We start from the raw sequence: 19,127 nt of genomic DNA, 5'->3' as shown, positions 1-19,127 counted from the left end.
TGTGCCCTTAGAGTGACTTTCTGCTGATCTGGTAGGACCTCTTGTGGCCCATTCTGAGAACTACATCTGAATGATGGCTGATGAATGGTGGTGTCATGTCCAATAAAAGAAAGCTGCATATAAGTAGGGCAAAGAGGATGCATATGCACTTAAAGGAGAAGCACACCCTAAAAAACTCCTACCCCCCTACCCTACATAGACCCCCCTCTCTGCTACCCCCCCCCCCCGGGCAACTCCGGGCTAATGTCCCTAACTCTTTCCTTACCCCTCCATGCAGATTCTATCCTACAGAGTTCCCGGGCGCCATCTTCTTCTCTTCGGTAATCTTTGGAATGAGACCGGCGTAGCAGCACATGCGCAGTTGGCGCATGCACCGACTCACGAAAATTGCCTAAGCGTAGCCTCATTCCAAAGAAAGCGGCTGAAGATGACGCCTGTGAACACCACTGGATAGAATCTGCACAGCGGGGGTAAGTAACAGTTAGGGGCATTTGTCCAGGGTAGCAGCCAGGCTGGGGGGTGTATGGGGAAGGCACGGTCTATGTAGTGTATGGGGAAGGTTTTTTTTTTTAACTTTGGGGTTTAGTTCTCCTTTAATGGGGTCGTTAACCTTTGAATTAAACTTTAGTATGATGTAGAGAGTGATATTCCCAAACAATTTGGTTTTCAGATTTTATTATTTGTGGTTTTTGAATTATTTAGCTTTTTATTCAGCAGCTCTCCAGTTTGAAATTCAGCAATCATGGACCAAAATTACCCTAGCAACCATGAATTGATTTAAATATGAGACTGGAGAGGGCCTGAATAGAAAGAGGAGTAATAAAAAGTAGCAATAACAATACATTTGTAGCCTTATAGAGCACTTGTGTTTAGATGGAGTCAGAAGATGGCAACTGATTCAAGAACTATAGTAAATAAGGCACAAAAAAGAAGATTCCCTTGCTGGCCATTCTATAACATACTAAAAGCTAACTTAAATGTGAACCACCTCTTTACAGTGGCATATTTAATTCCCCTGCAATGGGGGGGGCCCAGCCACCTTAAAGCTGCCGGGACCTGCCACAGCCGCCGCTTCTGGGTCACCGCTGCACCGCGCGAACCCGGAAGTGACATCACATGCACAGACTGGAGGGAGTGTGGGAGTGAGCGCCTCCTGGGCGGCCAGGCTGAGAGGAACTTTCCCTACGCTGAGCACTCACACGAAGCTTCCCAGTGGCAGGACAATGGCTGCGGGGTGGAAGCTTGGGATGCAGGTTGCTGGTTTCACAAGGTGAAAAACAAAAGTGGCAGCAGACTAGCAGAGTGAGAAGGGGAAAGAGCTGAAAGTTTCCTAGCTGCTGCGGCCGCCGGGGACTGGAGGGGATAGGCAAAAGAATTCTTAAAAGCAATTCACCTTCATTAGCAAAACTGTAATAACATAAAAATAAAAATGTGTTCAAAATGTCATAACGTGGCAAATCTTTTTGTCCCTCTTTCTGTTTCCAGAACGTTTTGAAGTATGTGCTGGATAGCATGTGTTTCATTAGTTCTCCGAGGGGGAGAAGGCCCCCCATGTTTGTCTACAGGGGGATAGCCCATCCGAGAAATTGCTACAATATTAGCAGTGGTAAAATCTACAGTTTGGTACATCCTGAGAAAGAAAGCAAGCACTGGTGAACTCAGCAACGCAAAAAGACCTGGACGTCCATGGAAGACAACAGTGGTGGATGATCGCAGAATCATTTCCATGGTGAAGAGAAACCCCTTCACAACAGCCAAACAAGTGAACAAGACTCTCCGGGAGGAAGGTATATCTATATTCAAGTCTACCATAAAGAGAAGACTGCATGAAAGTAAATACAGAGGGTGCACTGCAGGGTACAAGCCACTCATAAGCATCAAGAATAGAAAGGCTAGATTGGACTTTGCTAAAAAAACATCTAAATAAAGCCAGCACAGTTCTGGAAAAACATTCTTTGGACAGATGAAACCAAGATCAACAGAATGATGGCAAGAAAAAAGTATGGAGAAGACGTGACAGTTAGCTCATGATCCAAAGCATACCACATCATCTGTAAAACATGGTGGAGGCAGTGTGATGGCTTGGGCGTGCATGGCTGTCAGTGACACTGGGACACTAGTGTTTATCTATGATGTGACACAGGACAGAAGCAGCCAAATTAATTCTGAGGTGTTCAGAGACACTGTCTGCTCAAATCCAGCTAAATGCAGTCAAATTGATTGGGAGGCGTTTCATATATATCTTTATATCTATATACATCTATATATATATATATCTATATATAGACATATAACTAGATAGGTGAACTCAGATAGTCATGGTGATGCCTAGGTGCTGGAACAAAAATTCATATCTATAAAGCAAAAAACTTCCGCACACATAGGACTTGATAAGTGAAAAAAAGCTGGTAGATTTATTTCAACGTTTCGGCTTACAAACTCAAGCCTTCATCAGGACGGCTTGTCGGCTTGAGTTTATAAGCTGAAACGTTGAAATAAATCTACCAGCTTTTTTTCACTTATCAAGACCTATGTGTGCGGAAGTTTTTTTGCTTTCTATCTATATATCTATATCTATATATATAAAAACATGGAGGAACACACCCTAAACTTGTTTAGCAAATTGCCCAGGTGATGGTAAATAAGTTAAATAAAGTAACATAGTACCGCACTCAACGGGAATACTTGTGAAAAAAATCCGACATTTCGAACACCAACTGTGCTCTTTCTCAAGGATAACAAACCAGATTGTGACCAACACAAACTGCTAAATACCCTCCCCCAGAAGTGAATGGCGCCAAAAAACACTGGTTGTCATGGCAACCCTAATATATATATATATATATATATATATATATATATATATATATATATATATATATATATATATATATATATATATATATATATATAGTATTCAAAGTGGACCAGCACACCGAAGTTGCTGGTCCACTTTGAATACTGTATACGCTGATTGACCAAGCACCCACATTCGACTAACAAGGAAGGAGTGCAGGTACTTTGTGAATGTTTATATATATATATATATATATATATATATATATATATATATATATATATATATATATATATATATATATATATATATATATATATATATATATATATATATATATCAAAATATTTTTATTAGTGCATGGTGCATCTCAACGCGTTTCGACTCGCAGAGAGCCGTCGTCAGGACATTTTCTCCTGGAGTCCTTCTATGTAAACTGTTCTATTTCAGATCTAAAGTGAAGCACTCCAATACTGTTATTAACATTATATGCCTATGTCTTGCCTTTACATTTGTAGGATAGCCTGCCACATCATAGGATAGGGCTCCTTTTATAAGTAATCGGTACTTGAAGTTCCTAAACCTGACTGTTTTGCCAACCTGAACCTGTTCGTTCTCAAACTGTAAAGAGTTTCTAATGCTGATGGATTACTGCTGCACAAATATGGCAGCTTCCACATAGAAAAACATGGGAGATCAGATAGGTCATGTAACAGAATCAGACAAATGCTTTTCTGGCAAAATTATAAATAGCATGCAAAGATAATGTTATGATAGATATAAAAAAATTAATTTCTGGTGTCCATATATCTTAAGGCCCTGTTAAAGCAGGTTTCCTAGCTATAAAGAGCGCATCAGTCTCAGTGTTCTAGTTTCAGAAGAATGAACATTAATTTGTTTGCATATATTGTGCGTGACATTGAATAGCACCTTGTAATGTGGAGTTCAATACATACTTTATCACTGTCAACACATAGACAGTGGGATTATGACATATTAATATTGCACAAAGTGATATCATTACTTTGTCACTTAAAGCACATGTAACCCTCCCACACACACAAAAATGTAATCAGTGAACAACCTCTTTGAAATCTTTATATTACTGCCACTCTGGTTGTTAAAAGGTTAACAGTAAGGCTGCAACATCCCCTTAATCACTTGGAATTCCTTCTCCTCCTCTAACCCACTCTGCCCCCTCCCTCAGGAATTTACTTTGGCTGTTGGCTCATGAACATGCTCCGTTCTTCTCAGTTCAGATTACTAAACACACCCTCCAGTCTAACAGCCAATGAACATATAGCATTGCTGGTTCCCATACAAACTCTAGCTCTTTTTCTCCCAACCACCTCCCCTGAGCTCAGCTTAACCATTACAGTGCTCAACCCCAGCAGAACTTTTTATCAAAGTATGTTGTGCCTGTGTAAACCTGCATTCTGCATTGCATGAACTTTACAGCATACATGTCCTGTTTGCAGATGTCAGTGTTACTGATGATGTGTCAGAGGTAAAATGGCTGCCGTGTGAAAGCTGCTATTTGTTTTAGGAAAATGTAATGGCGCTGGCAAATGGAGGGTATATATTAAGTACAAATGATATGCCCAACGTACTGTATATACATGGTAGGAAAATGTAGGCTTTACATGTCCTTTAAGTATCCTTCTAGTGATACCCCAGACATATATGTAGTAAGCAGCAGAAATACACAAAATGCTTCAAAGAATTTTCTTCAATGTTTTTATTTCATTGCCTTCATTTAAGCATGATATTCTGTGCAAAGATGATCATCCCTAGCTCTATACTTTTTCAGACAACAGCAGATCGGTGAGATTTTTTTGCACAGGTCCAAAATTAAAGTTTTATGGATTAATATGAAAAGGCTCAAACACCAATCTGCACAATCGTTGCCTTTATTTCCATATCTCTATTTGGACAAGATAATGTATAGATGTAAACAATGAAGAAAACACACTTAAGTGCACTACTACAACCAGTTACTACCCCTCTTGTGTGACCAGTCACTGAACACACTACTATAAAAGAGAAACATACATATCAGCTCTAATATCCATAATGCATGTTTGGCTGCCATTAATTCACTTTGGTACCAGCTTATAGATGCCTCCGTTTATAATTTGAGATATTCATGTTGCTGTGTCCACAAATGTAGATATTTTTACTAGGATGTTTATTGTAATAAAAAGGTGATGTTTCTTTCATATGGCCAAAAGAATAGGACACCTATGCAGCAAGTGTGGAACAAATAAAGTGATCCCCCCAAGATTGGTGTTCTCAACCCTGCAAACACCCACAGAGTTAAAATTGATCGATGCAACATTATATGCAGATAGGGAGGTTGTAGAAATGATGGGGCCGGCGCAGCTTTAGTAGTTGATTCACAATTCAAAATAATTCTGCTTCTTTGCCACTACATAGAATAAGACATGACCAAGAGGTAAGTGATCTCAGTTGGGCACAATGGCCACTTAATAAATTCCTATCTTATATACAGAGTACATACACGAAAGCTATTGGGTAATAAAATTCCCCTTAATTCAAAATGTGTTTTGTTTAAAGATTACAAACTAGTGAGGGGACAATCATCATAGAAACTAATCTGCTAATTGCCACTACCTACTTACTGGACCACATGGACAACCCAGTTGTGTTTCCCTGTTTGAGGATTCTTGCTTTAGAGGGAAATCTAGATTAGCTGAATCAGCACAGCATTTTCATAGACTGCAGGGCAGCCGACAGCACTTTGCATCACACTGACCAAGGCCTACTTTACAGATCCAGAGCTTGGGGTTTCCTGAGCAAATATTTGCTGCTACCCTCACCAGGTTAAGTCTCCGCTGACATTTGCTCAAGTGATGGAAGTCTTTGAGGGGGCCCTGCATAGAATTTTTGGCAACGTTCTTGTGTTTGTTTACATTTATTTCCACATGTGGAAAGAGGTTATCAAATAAAAGGAGAAATGGGTTGGTCCAACAAAGTAACAATCATACTAGATAAAGGATGTGCAAAAAGAGGGTCAATCAAGCAATGGATATGAAAACTTTGGTTTTAGGGTTTAGCAGATTTATTGAATGAGCCAACTGTAGCAAATATCTTTATACAGATCTGAAACTCAAAGTGAACTGATGCTGCCAACATGGACAATGGGTCAAAAATACAGGTTTGTGAGATCAAACAGGGCTTATTTACACAGAGGCGCCAAAGTGCAATTACCAATAGCAAACATTTAGCAACTTGCTTGGAACAGTCAACTACAAGTGAAAAAGATCCGATTGGTTACTCTGGTTACCTGCACTGGTGCAATTTAGCACCTATGTTCACAAATCAGCCCCAGTGTGTGTTTCAGGTTAGCGGAAATCATTGTGCGTCATTATTTATGGCAACAAAACGTCAAACTAGACAGAAAACGTACTTTATTTTATACAAAGTAACTCACATTTAAGTTATTTTCTTATGTAGTGAAAGGCATTAGGGACTCACATTCTTTTCTTTTTTTAAACAGGCCTTTTTAGGGTAGAACGCCACGGGCGATTTTAAGTGCAATACCGTCTGTTACGATACGCTGAGATGAAACGCAGGCATCACGTCGGATGCGCTGAATCAAAGGTAAGTAATAGGAATGTCAGATGATGTTGCTGCGTGCATCCGACATGACCGTCGGATGAAGACGCAACATGCAGAGTTTCCTGCAATGCATCTCAGTGCGTCGGGGCGGATGATATGGCACTTAAAATCGCCTGTGAAGTTCTTCCCTTAATAATGCCACTGACTACAATTCCACTGTTTTTTTCTCAGTGGCTCTGACCTTTATAGTTGTGTTTGCTGGGTGTAGGACTGAACAGAAGTTCCAGGTCTCTAGCAGCAGGAAACAAAAAATTCCATGAAGCACTGCAATAAAAAAAATTATCTTTTTCCATATCAAAAGACAAACTCTAGGCTATATTTTTCACAACTGGTAAAATACTTTCTAGTTTCCTTTAAAAAAAAATCTGTGCAAGTCACACCTCTCTCTCTCGGTCACCTATATTGGTGCTCAAATGCAAATATTCAGTGAATGTTTCAGAATGATGGCAGTTATGAGAAGAATCTTCCTGGAGAGGGAAATTTCACTGCTGAAATAAGACATGCACTTTTAATGGGGCCTGAGAAAACGTTTTTGTCTAGAGCCATATATTTTGAATAAATAACATACGTGTTACCATTTGTTCAGGGTAACATGCAGTGCGGTCACTATCAGACGCCTCAGTGTAGGACAGCTTGTCTGGCTATGGAGTATGTGATGCTTAAGGCAAACAGGATAAGATTACAGTGAAACTAAAATTTCAGTCAGGTTGGCCATTCGAAAGCTTAACTGCGAACATAACGTGAACAGCCATATTTTCGGAGTATGTGGGACTAATAAATAAAGAGCAGAGATGAGTGTTCTTGAGAAACTGACAATATATTAACCTTAAGAGTTAAATGCTCAACGTGGAAATCAAAATTTAGAAATAAAAAAATCCCCAAAACATTACAAATAAAAGTTACCACCCTTTCCAAAAAAAAAAACCTATATATTTTTTTCCATTTTATTGTCTTTTTTTAAAGGGTCAGCTACAGTGGAATCTAAAAGGTAAATTATAGTTTTACCAATATATACAGTTCTTTACTTACAGGTAACCAGGAAAAACAACAAAGAAAAAAACCTTTGCAGTTGGGTGCAAATCGTATCGCAAGCAGGGCTTCCTTTGAAACATTGGTTATGAACCAACGCGGGTTGTAGTGGTTCTTTTGTCTGAGAAGAAGCTTTTCAACAAGAATACTTGTCCGATGCTTACAACAAGGAGGATAACGGCCTCCCCTACAGACCAATAGGCTACTCTGCTATTCAGATCTTCAGCCCTGCTGCGTCCCTGCGCCTCCCGCAGTCGAAAATGTGTCTGGTAATCAATTACAGACTTCAGTGCCTCATGGATGGAAACACAGGAAGATTCCATCTGTCAAAATAGAAAAGGTCCAATAAATAAACCAAAAATGAGACATAAAATAGATAAATCTCCACATGCACACAAAAGATCCACTAGACTGCAAATTGTACATACATGAATGCTTTCCTGCATCAGATTACAAAGTTTAGGGATGCAAAAAAAAAATTAAAAATGAATTTTTTGCTCAAAGTCATGCGACCTTGAATGTCTGAAAATAAATCAATAAAACAAGTGCAACAGACTAGCGTTCGCACACATTTACACTTACCTGAGTAAGAGCAGTCGCCCCGTTCACATTGGGAAAAAGAGGTGGGTCATCTCCAACCTGGAAATCGAAGTAGACGGTCTTGTGTGTGAATGTGGAGAATTCATTACTGAAACAAAACTTGTAGGTCCCATTGCGGGTCGCAGTAAAGGTAAAACTGTCATACTGCTTCTTCATCTCCTTGTACAATACAATTCCATCCGGATCCTCTAGTCTGCAGTCCACATCATAATGCCCACCAGTGATCACCTGTCAAAAGTAGATACAAAGAAGCTTTCAGTGAAGATTATAATGATAAAGCTTTAAATAAAATAAAAGGGCTGACTGAAATGAATGCTATTCATCAAGTTTATGTTGTAGGGCTCTTCTAACTGATTACAATGAGAGGTCTGACATTGCAATGATATGCTTTATTCAAGTTTTAGCACTTGTATTGCCTGCAGGACAATATCAGGCCTCGTATATATTAGCACATATTAACATAGCAGTGATTCCTTCTGCTCACATTTGCCTTGATCAACCATTGATCAGCCCCAAAGCTGAAGTGTATTTATTTGACATCAAACAAAGCGACATTAAAAAAATTATTTTGCTTTTCAATGCATATCTATCTATCTATCTATCTATCTATCTATACACACACACACAGTTCAGGCTGTGGTGCACTCCAATCCAGCAGAATTTTACTGCCTGGGTGCTGTCATATATAGTGCAGATAGTCGTGTTCCAAGGAATGACGCACTCCAGGACTTCATAATGAGATCAAGAAAAGTGAAGTTTATTTGTCAACGTTTCGGTCCAGTCTGGACCTTTCTCAAGACATGATATATATATATATATAAAAATATACACACATACATCAAATCTTATATATATATATATATATATATATATATATATATATATATATATATATATATATATATATATATATATATATATATATGTTATCCCACAGCACCAGCACTCAGATCATTATTTTGCAGGTGGTGCACGATCAAAGTTGCATCGATAGTGTAGAGAGGATCAGAACTCACATTGTTGTAGATGAAGAAAATAGTATTTATTCAAGTGATTTTACATCTTAATCCGACGTTTCAATCCCACCTTGGGACCTTTTTCAAGGATATTGGGTAACACTGATGTGTTCATTAAATACCCACCCCCATTAATGAAAATGGCACCAAAATCAGAACAAAGTCTTTTTCATTTGCTGGCTCTTTCAGTGTCTGTGTGTAATTCCATTTGCCACCAGTAGATGTCAGTGTCCACAAACCGTGTTCAATGTCCATGAAAAAAAAATATATATATATATATATATATTTCTTGAGATCATGGTCACAGGGTATGTACCAGTGTTTTGGATAAAAATACAGCGGTGCATACGTCACAGGCTTTTTGTAGGTATATTGTGGGTTTATGTGGCAATGATTGAGGTTTGGTAAAACAACATCGTTGCTTAGAAACAACATATATCATGTCATATACTTTGGGCCAGATTTATTAGGGATCAAATTGTGTTTTCCACAAAAATTTGAGTTTTCAAGTTTATTTTTTGGTCAAAAATCAATTTTTTCGGGTTAAATAAAAACTTGAATTTTCTGAGTTTTTTTTTTTTAAATGTTTCAAAATGTATTATATCTCAACCCTGGAAATAGCTTGAATCCGAAAATACTCCAGCTAAAACCTGTCGAGATCATGTAGGAGTCAATGGCAGAGGTCCCTTGAATCATTTGAAGATGCTAATAGTCTTCATGATGTTTGGGTTTTTTTTTGGAGTGTTTTGCCTGAAAACTGCATCAATTCAAGTTTTCTGGTCGTTAACCCCGAACTCACTGATTAAAGTTTTTTCTTAAATTAGAAACCATTCGAGTTGTGAGTTAATTCAAGGTATAAAAAGCTCTAAAATTCGACCTTTGATATAAATAACCCCTTTGTGTCATTTCTGGTATAAGCCCATGAGATTGTTGGAAGCTTAATATTTAATGCTTTTAGTCCTGACTTGAGGAAGTAGTGTTTAGAGTTTTAAACATATGAGGCATTCTTGATGACTTACGATTATACAGCGTAGGGAGTGATAAAAGGTAACTGTCATAAAAATACAGTAAATGATTTTAGGTTTAGTAATGTTGCATATTGAAAGCAATACAAATGTATCCTTACATGGCGGCAGCAGCACCTTGTTTGGAGTGCCACGCATGGGAAGCGTTAAAGCAAGCCGAGAGATCCTTTCAAAGAACTTTGCCATTCTTGTGTTAAAAACAAACTTGGGAAGAATTTTTTTTGTTAGCCGAGCAATGCTTGCTTATGGATAGGAATCTCTTCACCCATTCCGAGGCAGAGTCGGGAGGCTCCTGTACTGTCAGTTTATACTTTTTTTTTAACTTCTCTGGCAATTTCAAGGTAAATATTTAGGTATTTATGTACCTTTAGATGTGGCCTACTTATTTCAGGTGTCAGTACTTGAAGTACTTTTGTTTCACAAGATATTTGTTATAATAGAGAAGTGGATTTTGAGTCATGTAAACATCAGATAAATGAAGCAGAAATTACTATACAAGTTGTACAAACAATCAGTCTGGGAAGATATAACAAGACTGACTAGTATGCAGACAACTGACTAAAACATAAAGTAGCTATGTGTGTAATATCATTGTATCTTGTAAAAACACAATGCTGTGCTGCAGTGTCACCATAATCAGACAATACAATGCATCAAGCCATGCAAGTCTTCTTAACTCTAAATAAAATATATACTGTATAAATTAAAGAACAAAGGCCTGATGCACCTGTTACTTTGTACAAATTGTGTTCTGTAGCTGAACATCTGTTACTATACAGATCACATTTTGGCAAACAATAAGAATGTCCAACCTGTTGGAATTTATGTTTAAGTAGTATATAGTTTCTAGCAGTTTACTAAACCATTATAACTGCAGTTTCTAAATGCTGACAGGTTCATTTAGCAAACACTCGACTCTTTATTCAGATATGTAAAAGAGAAAAACCCTTTGAAAGTATACCTACTTTTAATAGACCAATATAATCACATAATGCTTGATGGTTTTCTCTGGTATAACCAGTTTGACTGGTTATTCTCAAACACAATTAATGACCATTGCTAATGGTGCTTAATATGCAAAGGACAGCTCAGCATTTGCTGCATCACTGTGCAACTAATGAAACTGATAGTTCTTGGGACGGAGGACTAGCCTAAACATAAGTTAATATGAATTTGCTTTGTGAGAGCTATACAATGCTAGAGGGACTAATAAGAGTGCGGATTATGTGCCGCCGCCCTATTACAAGCACTTCTCTAATGTACTTTTGTTTTTTTGCAGCTTTACAATCAAATGTCACTACCATCACTCTGTTTACTCAACTGAGACACACCTTAGAAGGTGATAGGCTCCACATTTCATGCTTACTTAGTAAAAGAGATGCAATTACTGCATTTCATTTAAATGTGCAAATGCCCTTACATTGCACTGTGCTGTACTTAAGGGATCCTATTTTCCTAAATTTATATATTTTAAAAGTATGGTTTCATGGGTGCTCCCTCCTCCCTGAATCAGAAAGATAGTACAGTTGTCTATGGTCTCTTACACTTTAAGAAGAAGAATTTGTATTGCAACTTCTTCCTTTCCTGAAAATATTCACAGATTGCTAGTCATAACATATCCCGAAGATGATGTCTCAACAAAAAAAATCTAACAAGACATAACCCTAAAGCACAGATCTGCAGGCTTGTGCAAAACAATCTCAACATTTGGGCTCAAACACCTAAATTTGCCCATGCTAATATTGGATAGATATATGCCATGCTGGGACAAAGACAACATTTTCAGGAGAATAAAACTCATTACGTAATGTGCACAAATAATCACTTAAAGGGCATGTAAAGTCTAAAATAGAATAAGGCTAGAAATGCTGTATTTTGTACACTAAATATAAACTTGAACTTACTGCACCACAAGCCTAATCAAACAAATAATTTATGCTTTCAAAGTTGGCTACAGGGGGTCACCATCTTGTAACTTTGTTAAACATCTTTGCAAGATTAAGACTGTGCACATGCTCAGTGTGGTCTGGGCTGCTTAGGGATTGTCATAAACAAAGCTGCTTGAGTTCTGCATGGCTGGGAAGTAAGGCGGGGGCTCCCCCTGCTGTTCATAAGTTTGATTGTATCCCTGCTCAGCATTTAGGGACCATCTGACAATTCCTATCCACAGCAGTAAACGAAGGGAGAATTTCACTGCATACAGTCAGGTTTCTTATAAAAACGGTACTTTAATTAAAGTATATTGGAGATAGGTTTCTTTTTCATTAAAGTAAAAATGGGATTTTATTTTTTTGCCTTTACATGCCCTTTAATGCAAATAGTTAAATACCCTTCTATAACAGGTCTACTGTACTAATCAAACTTACCCAATACACATAGCTGGTGTATAACTGTACTTATGATCATACTTGAATTCTAGGTTGCCTCAAGAAATATTTATTTATCCATTTTAACCCAGTTTTCATCCCCCTATTGCTATAGAGAATCATCTAATCCAATCATAATAAAAAAGCAGGTATTAGAGAAAGATTACAAATTATTTTATCCATATTACCTGAAATTCCAGTGTACACTTGGTTCCTTGAGTGATATCCTCATAGAAGCACTGTTTGGCATTATCAGGCAGCTCAAAAGTGAGTTCTGAGGCTGTGACACATCCTAAACTAAACAGCATGAAGGAGAGGAATGACCACCACCTGAACTCCTTCACTAGATATTGCAACCTCCACATGGTGCCCCTTTCCACAGCCTCAAGGACCAGCTAAAACAAAACGAAGGATACAGAGAATGAACAAATGCGAGACATTTTTAAAAAAGTTAAGGTAATGACTAATGCTAAAGCAAACCTGAACTGCCCCTAATAAGTTAGGGTACACATAATTTGGGGCTGGTTTACGCATGCACATTTGTAGACTATTGCATGTATATAATTATGGAAGGAGATGCAGAATGTTATGTTCTATTGTAGGTAAAAAGCTATGTTAAAGTCAGAGAAAAGTGCTTGTAGTCTCCATAACTGCATCACATTGTTACAAGGTTACAATTACAGTTCAAAATTAAAATTGGGTATTTGCTATACAAATCAAACCCTATGGCAAAAACATAGCAGGCATATAGAAAAAAAGATCAGAATTTAGTGGTGTAACCCTTGATTGTAAAACAGGCTACAACTAATGCAGTTAAAAAGAATATTCTCCAGTGCATTCAGTGCACAAAAGTAGAAGGAATATTTATACACGGTATGTGCAGTATTTCTACTTTTCTGAGCTGAATACATGGGAAAAACTGCAGAATGTGTAGCAGATTTTATGCTCAAACACAAATTCTTTATGGGGCACAAAAAAGTGTTCAGAGAAGGGCAGATAATGTAAGAGTATCAAGAACACAGAATATGCAACCACCAAGGCTACTGCTTTTAATTCCTGTTTTACTTAAAGGGCACCAATCATAACTAAAACAATTTACTAAGTAAATACACTATCTGTAAGCTCAAGAAATGGGTAGAATACTCAAGGCAGTGCTTCAATCTGAGCATGCTTCTGAAATTTGCATGTAATAGTCTCGGTATGGACTCCCTCAGTGAAAGTACTCATTTGACAAAGTAAGGGATTTTTTAAAACCTGCAGTTATTTTTTACAGTATTGTTTTATTATTATTACAGAAAAAAATTTATTTATGTTTAAAATGGTGTCTATAGGAAATGGCCATCCTGTAATTCGGAGCTTTCTAGATAACGGATCCCATAGCTGTATGTGGCATCTGATATATCACCCATGGAAAATCAACGTCCATCTGCTGATACACAGGTTACACGCACATACGTGATCTAGCAGCGAACAATAGAGATCATACAAAGCATCTAGACCACAGGGGAGGGTGACACAATGGGACATTTGCAAATTCTTTTTAGGACCCCATAAATCACAAGTAGCATTGTCTGTATATGTAAAACACATTGGAGAGTAAGGCATAAACCATTCTTCCATAGGGCCCTCTTTATTCCAGGCCCACAACATTCCCTCCCAGTGTCATACAAGTGATAAGAACTGCATTGTTGGGCTGCTGTGACTGCTGCTAATGTACAGCAAGTTGTTGTGGGAATTCACAAACTTCCCCCAAGGCAGGAATAGATAGACCAAGTAGTGCAGTCTAAATAACAACTCAAAGCGCCAGTTTGTTGCGCCAAAAGCGAAATGTGTGTAATTTAAACACAATGCGGAACTACAAGGGACTAGCGCGTTGTGCACATCAGGCCTAGAGATTCAGGCGCTGCCGGCCAAACAGGTATAATCCGTGACATCACACTGCACCTGCCGCACACAGCGCGGGCCTCTCAGAGCCTGATCACTGCACTATATCCCCCAGCTCCCGCTTGTCACTCACCGCGGCAATGTCCCGGATGTACGGATAACAGGCAGCCGCTGTTGTCGTGGCAGAGGAGGAGAATGACTGGGACAGAAGGGTACAGGCACAAAGCCGGAAAGCGGTAAGGTTGCCCCGGAAACGCTCAGCTCAGTGTGTACGTGTTGCTTAGGGAAGAGGCGTGCGCAAGGAGCGTGTGTAACGCGTCACATCCGGGGAACAGCTGGGTGGGGTTGTGTGCCAGCCGGATGGCGCTTATCTCTTAGTTTCACATAATGAAAGGGCAGAGGAGAAGGTTCACGTTGGAATAAGAGAAATAGAGATACATAGTTACTGTCATACCTCAAGTGTCTGAAATAAATGGCACTGCTTTTTTAATGCACTGAAATATAAATTATTGGCAGGAAACTCAATATGTGCGTGTCAAGTCTCTGTGTACCGCTAATATTATTCCCATAATCCTCTTCTGTTGTGAAAATGCAAAATAAGCTTCACCAAACAGAAATCAGAAACTTTCTAAATACAATCAATTAAAAATTCTGAAGTGATCAAGTTTATCTTCACTTGCTGCATCTGTTTCTCTTCATTGTGTCTAGGGTTGACACCTTTTCTGGAAAAAAATACCGGCCCAACTATATATTTATGTTTTTTCCCCTATTAATAACATTGGGATCAACCATCATTTTTACTGGCCAGGCTGGTAAAATACCGGCCAGCTGGCAACTCAAAGCGTGTCGTGCAGGAGCTTGGTGTTAGATTTCCATTGATAGATCCAATATGATTTTCAGGGGGGACTCCCTTTCCTAGCAGCTTACTCAAATAACTGATTCCAGCACAAACTAGGGTTGCCACCTTTTCTGGAAAAAAATACCGGCCTTTCTGCATTCTTGCCATTTTTTCCTATTAAAGGAAAACTATACCCCCCAAACAATGTAGGTCTCTATTAAAAGATACCGAGTAAAACAGCTCATGTGTAAAACCCTACTTCATGTAAATGAACCATTATCATAATAATATACTTTTTTAGTAGTATGTGCCATTGGGTAATCATAAATAGAAAATTGCCATTTTAAAAAATAAGGGCCGCCCCCTGAGATCGTAAGATTCACTGTGCACACATACAAACCACATGTAAGGTCACATGAGCCAATTAACAGACAGAGTTCTGCCTTTTGCTTCCTCACTTCTTCCTGTTACAGTTAGTGTTGTAGTATTTCTGGTCAGGTGATCTCTGAGGCAGCACAGATAGAGTCATGAAATGGTGGTTCAAGGCAAGAGTTGTAAAAGGGCAATATTTATGTAAATATATATTCCAGTTTGGTAAGATTCTTTAATATGTCATTCAATTTGATATAAACTATCTGTTGCTTAAGTATTCATTTTGGGGGTATAGTTTCCCTTTAATAACATTGGCATAAAGCATCATATTTACCGGCCAGGTGGCAACCCTAGCACAAACACAATCTACTAAAATAACTGATTCTGGCACAGATGCTGTATGTAGAGAGAAAATATTTATGGTGATTATAAAAGACGGGTCTAATGCATCTTCTAGGCAAAAAGTGTCCCCCCCTTCCCCCCAGGGTTGCCACCCGGATGGTATTTTACCGGCCTAACCGGTAAAACACCTGCCATGGCCAGTATCGCAATTTACTGGCAATGTAGCTGCCAGTAAATTTGTAATACCCCTAACAAAAGCCCTTGGGCTGTCCCCTATCCGCCCAAAGCCTACCTTTTTGCCTTATTCTGGCCATTGTGTGCTGTTGCTCCTCCCCCTTTACACCATGTTCTGCCCCTTTTATGTCATGTCCCTCCCCCTTTTACATCATGGCCCGCCCTTTTTGTTCCCGTCCCCACCACCGGCCCGTGGAAATTTTATTAAATGGCGGCAACCCTCCCCCCCAAAGGCTGCATTAGACCAATTGCCATTCAAAATCAGACTCCCAACTCCTGCATGAAGAGAGACAGATGCTCAAATATTAATTAGATTATTTCAGAGACATGTCAGAATTCTTTACATTTATTATATTAAGAAAAATTTGGATTTTAGCATGATGACATATTAAAATGTTAATTTTTACAATAGTTTCCATTTAAATTTCTCTTCATAAGAGGGAAATAGAGGGTGGTGGAAGGCCCTGCTCATTGGAGTTCGCAATCAACAGTGCTTATGAAACTTTTCTGGGAAGTGTAATTCCACTGAATGCCTGGTTCTAAATACAGTTTATACTGTCTAGTAGTGGTGCCATTAGCAACAAACATTGATATGGCTTGTCACCTGGAAAGTATTTTATGCCAAGGAAGTAAAAAAATATAGGAAGGCCGGTATTTTTTCCAGAAAGGGTGACAACCCTAATGGTGATAGAATTGCCCAAGGAAATGTGCAGTTAGGCAGGTGCTTAAAGAGCAACTATTTGCCAGTGTATAAAACCAAGTTTTTTTTCAACAATAAACTTCCACTCTGATGTTGTACTAGGGTTGCCACCTTTTCTGAAAAAAAATATCGGCCTGCCTATATATTTATCTTTTTTCCCTGTTACTAACTATGGGATCAGCCATTATTTTTACCAGGCTGGTAAAATACTGGCCAGATGGCAACCCTATTTTGTACGCCTGCTTGGGGTTGCTCTTTAAATGCCTGCTCTACTCAGCGGACTAGGATACACTTCTTTTGGGCAAGGGCAGACTAGTGTATTGAATGCTTCTCTCCACCTGAGGAATATAAATGCGACAAACAGAAGCGGATCCACTGAAATCAGCAACTTCCAGTGCCTGTTAGCAGCTACACAGAGAGAAGGGAAGAACAGCCTGAAAAAAAGTAAAAGCAGGCAAAGTTGATCGCCGCTTCTCTCAGCTGTGTGTTACGTAGCGGAGGTTACCTCGAAAATGCCTGCTTTTCACTATACAAGACAAGCGTATTGGACACTTCTCTGCGCTTGAGGAATATTAATGATATGGAGAGAAGCAGATGGGCTGAAATCAGGAGCTTCCTGTATCTGCACTTAAAAATACAGTTTTTGCCTGTGTGTTAAGCGCTAAACAAAAACTGTGGTACCGTGTTAGCCAGTAGCAAAAATAACAAATAAAAAAACAAACAAATACAAAAAGTATTGTAGAAGTGATAACTATATCTCAAATACCCAGAGACACACTCTTGGATTACAAAGAAAAGACAGAAAACAACAGGGTACCTATTGTTACCTACAACCAACAACTGAACATTATTAGAAAATTAGCCAGACACCTGCAACCCATGCTCCATACAGATACCCGACTAAAACAAATATCCCCGGAACTACCTCTCTTGTCTTATAGACAACCACCTAATCTGAGGAAAATGATTGTCAGAAGTGCTCTTCCTAATACTACTAAAACAGGTACATTTCCCTGCAACAGATGTGAAACCTGCAAATACATCCTGTGCAAAGATCAAGTTGCTCTTCCGAATACACAAAAAGTCTACACCATTCTGGACCACTATTCGTGTACTTCATCCAATGTGGTATACATGATTACATGTACTAGGTGCTCTACAGGAGGCATATACATTGGAGAAACACGACAAAAATCAACCGATTGTGAACCATCACCGACATAAAATCAACACCAAATCATGTGATACACCAGTGGGGCAACACTTCTGCATACCTCCCAACATTTTGTAAGTAAAAAGAGGGACAAAAATTTATTTTCGGACGTAGCGCAGTGCATCTTTTGACCACACGCCTTTCTGTGGCCACACCTCCTAATTACCATGTTCATTTTACAAAATTTGGCAGGTTATGAAACTTCGAAAATATTTCTCCTTATCTTAACTGTTTTTTTGTGTCTCAGAATTGTTACAAAGTATCTTATTTGCACTTGTTAGCTGTTCTGTGCTCTCTGCTAAAAGCCAATTAAGTTAGAAACTTTGTTTCTTTTTCTGGCTGTTCAGTGCAGAGAAAATAGGGACTTTCCAGTACAAATGAGGGACTGCAGGTTGAGCTGTCAAAAGAGGGACTGTCCCTCCAAAAAAGGGACAGTTGGGAGGTATGCTTCTGCAATCAAAATCACAGTCTTCAGGACATGAAGGTCTTGATTCTAAAAGGGAACTTTAAAACTGAACGGGAAAGGAAGATTTATGAATTCAAATGTATGGAGTTATTTAACACATTAAAGGAGAAGGAAAGGTTAAAACGAAGTAAGCCTTATCAGAAAGGTCCATCTAAATATACCAGTAAACCCCCAAAGTAGTGCTGCTCTGAGTCCCCTGTCAAAAGAAACACTGCATTTCTTTCTTTCTATTGTGTACACATGGGCTTCTGTATCAGACTTCCTGCCTTCAGCTTAAACCTCATTGCCCTGGGCAAGAGCATGCTCAGTTTGCTCCTCTTCCCCACCCCTCCCTTCTCTACTGTAATCTGAGCCCAGAGCAGGGAGAGACTCAGGCAGGAAGTGATGTCACACCACATTCATACTGCAGCTCTTATCCTAAACAAACAGAGAGTTTCTAGAGCTTTTTACTCAGGTATAGTAAAACATTCTACAGAATAAATATAGCATTCTAGCTTGCACTATTGCAGCTAATCTATTGGCAATAAAATGTCTCCGTAGCTTTCCTTCTCCTTTAAGACAGGGCCTTAATTTAGGGTCCGGTTTCATGTCACACTATGTGAC

At 38.8% G+C, this 19,127-nt stretch overlaps 1 protein-coding gene across 1 annotated transcript; it reads right to left on the bottom strand.

Moving 5' to 3' along the window:
* Positions 1-4,518: 4,518 nt before the first annotated feature.
* On the bottom strand, positions 4,519-14,570 carry tmed7.L (transmembrane p24 trafficking protein 7 L homeolog). Its single transcript, NM_001093965.1, is given in 4 exon segments — positions 4,519-7,791; positions 8,051-8,296; positions 12,664-12,870; positions 14,493-14,570. Coding segments are annotated over 3 exon segments (660 nt in total). The 5' UTR covers positions 12,841-12,870; positions 14,493-14,570; the 3' UTR covers positions 4,519-7,554.
* Between the last annotated feature and the right edge of the window lie 4,557 nt (positions 14,571-19,127).

Source organism: Xenopus laevis, chromosome 1L (genome assembly GCF_017654675.1).
Source record: "Xenopus laevis strain J_2021 chromosome 1L, Xenopus_laevis_v10.1, whole genome shotgun sequence".
NCBI classification, from domain to species: domain Eukaryota; kingdom Metazoa; phylum Chordata; class Amphibia; order Anura; family Pipidae; genus Xenopus; species Xenopus laevis.
The sequence above is the reverse complement of the archived record's forward strand: the minus strand, read 5'-3'. Positions and strand labels throughout refer to the sequence as shown.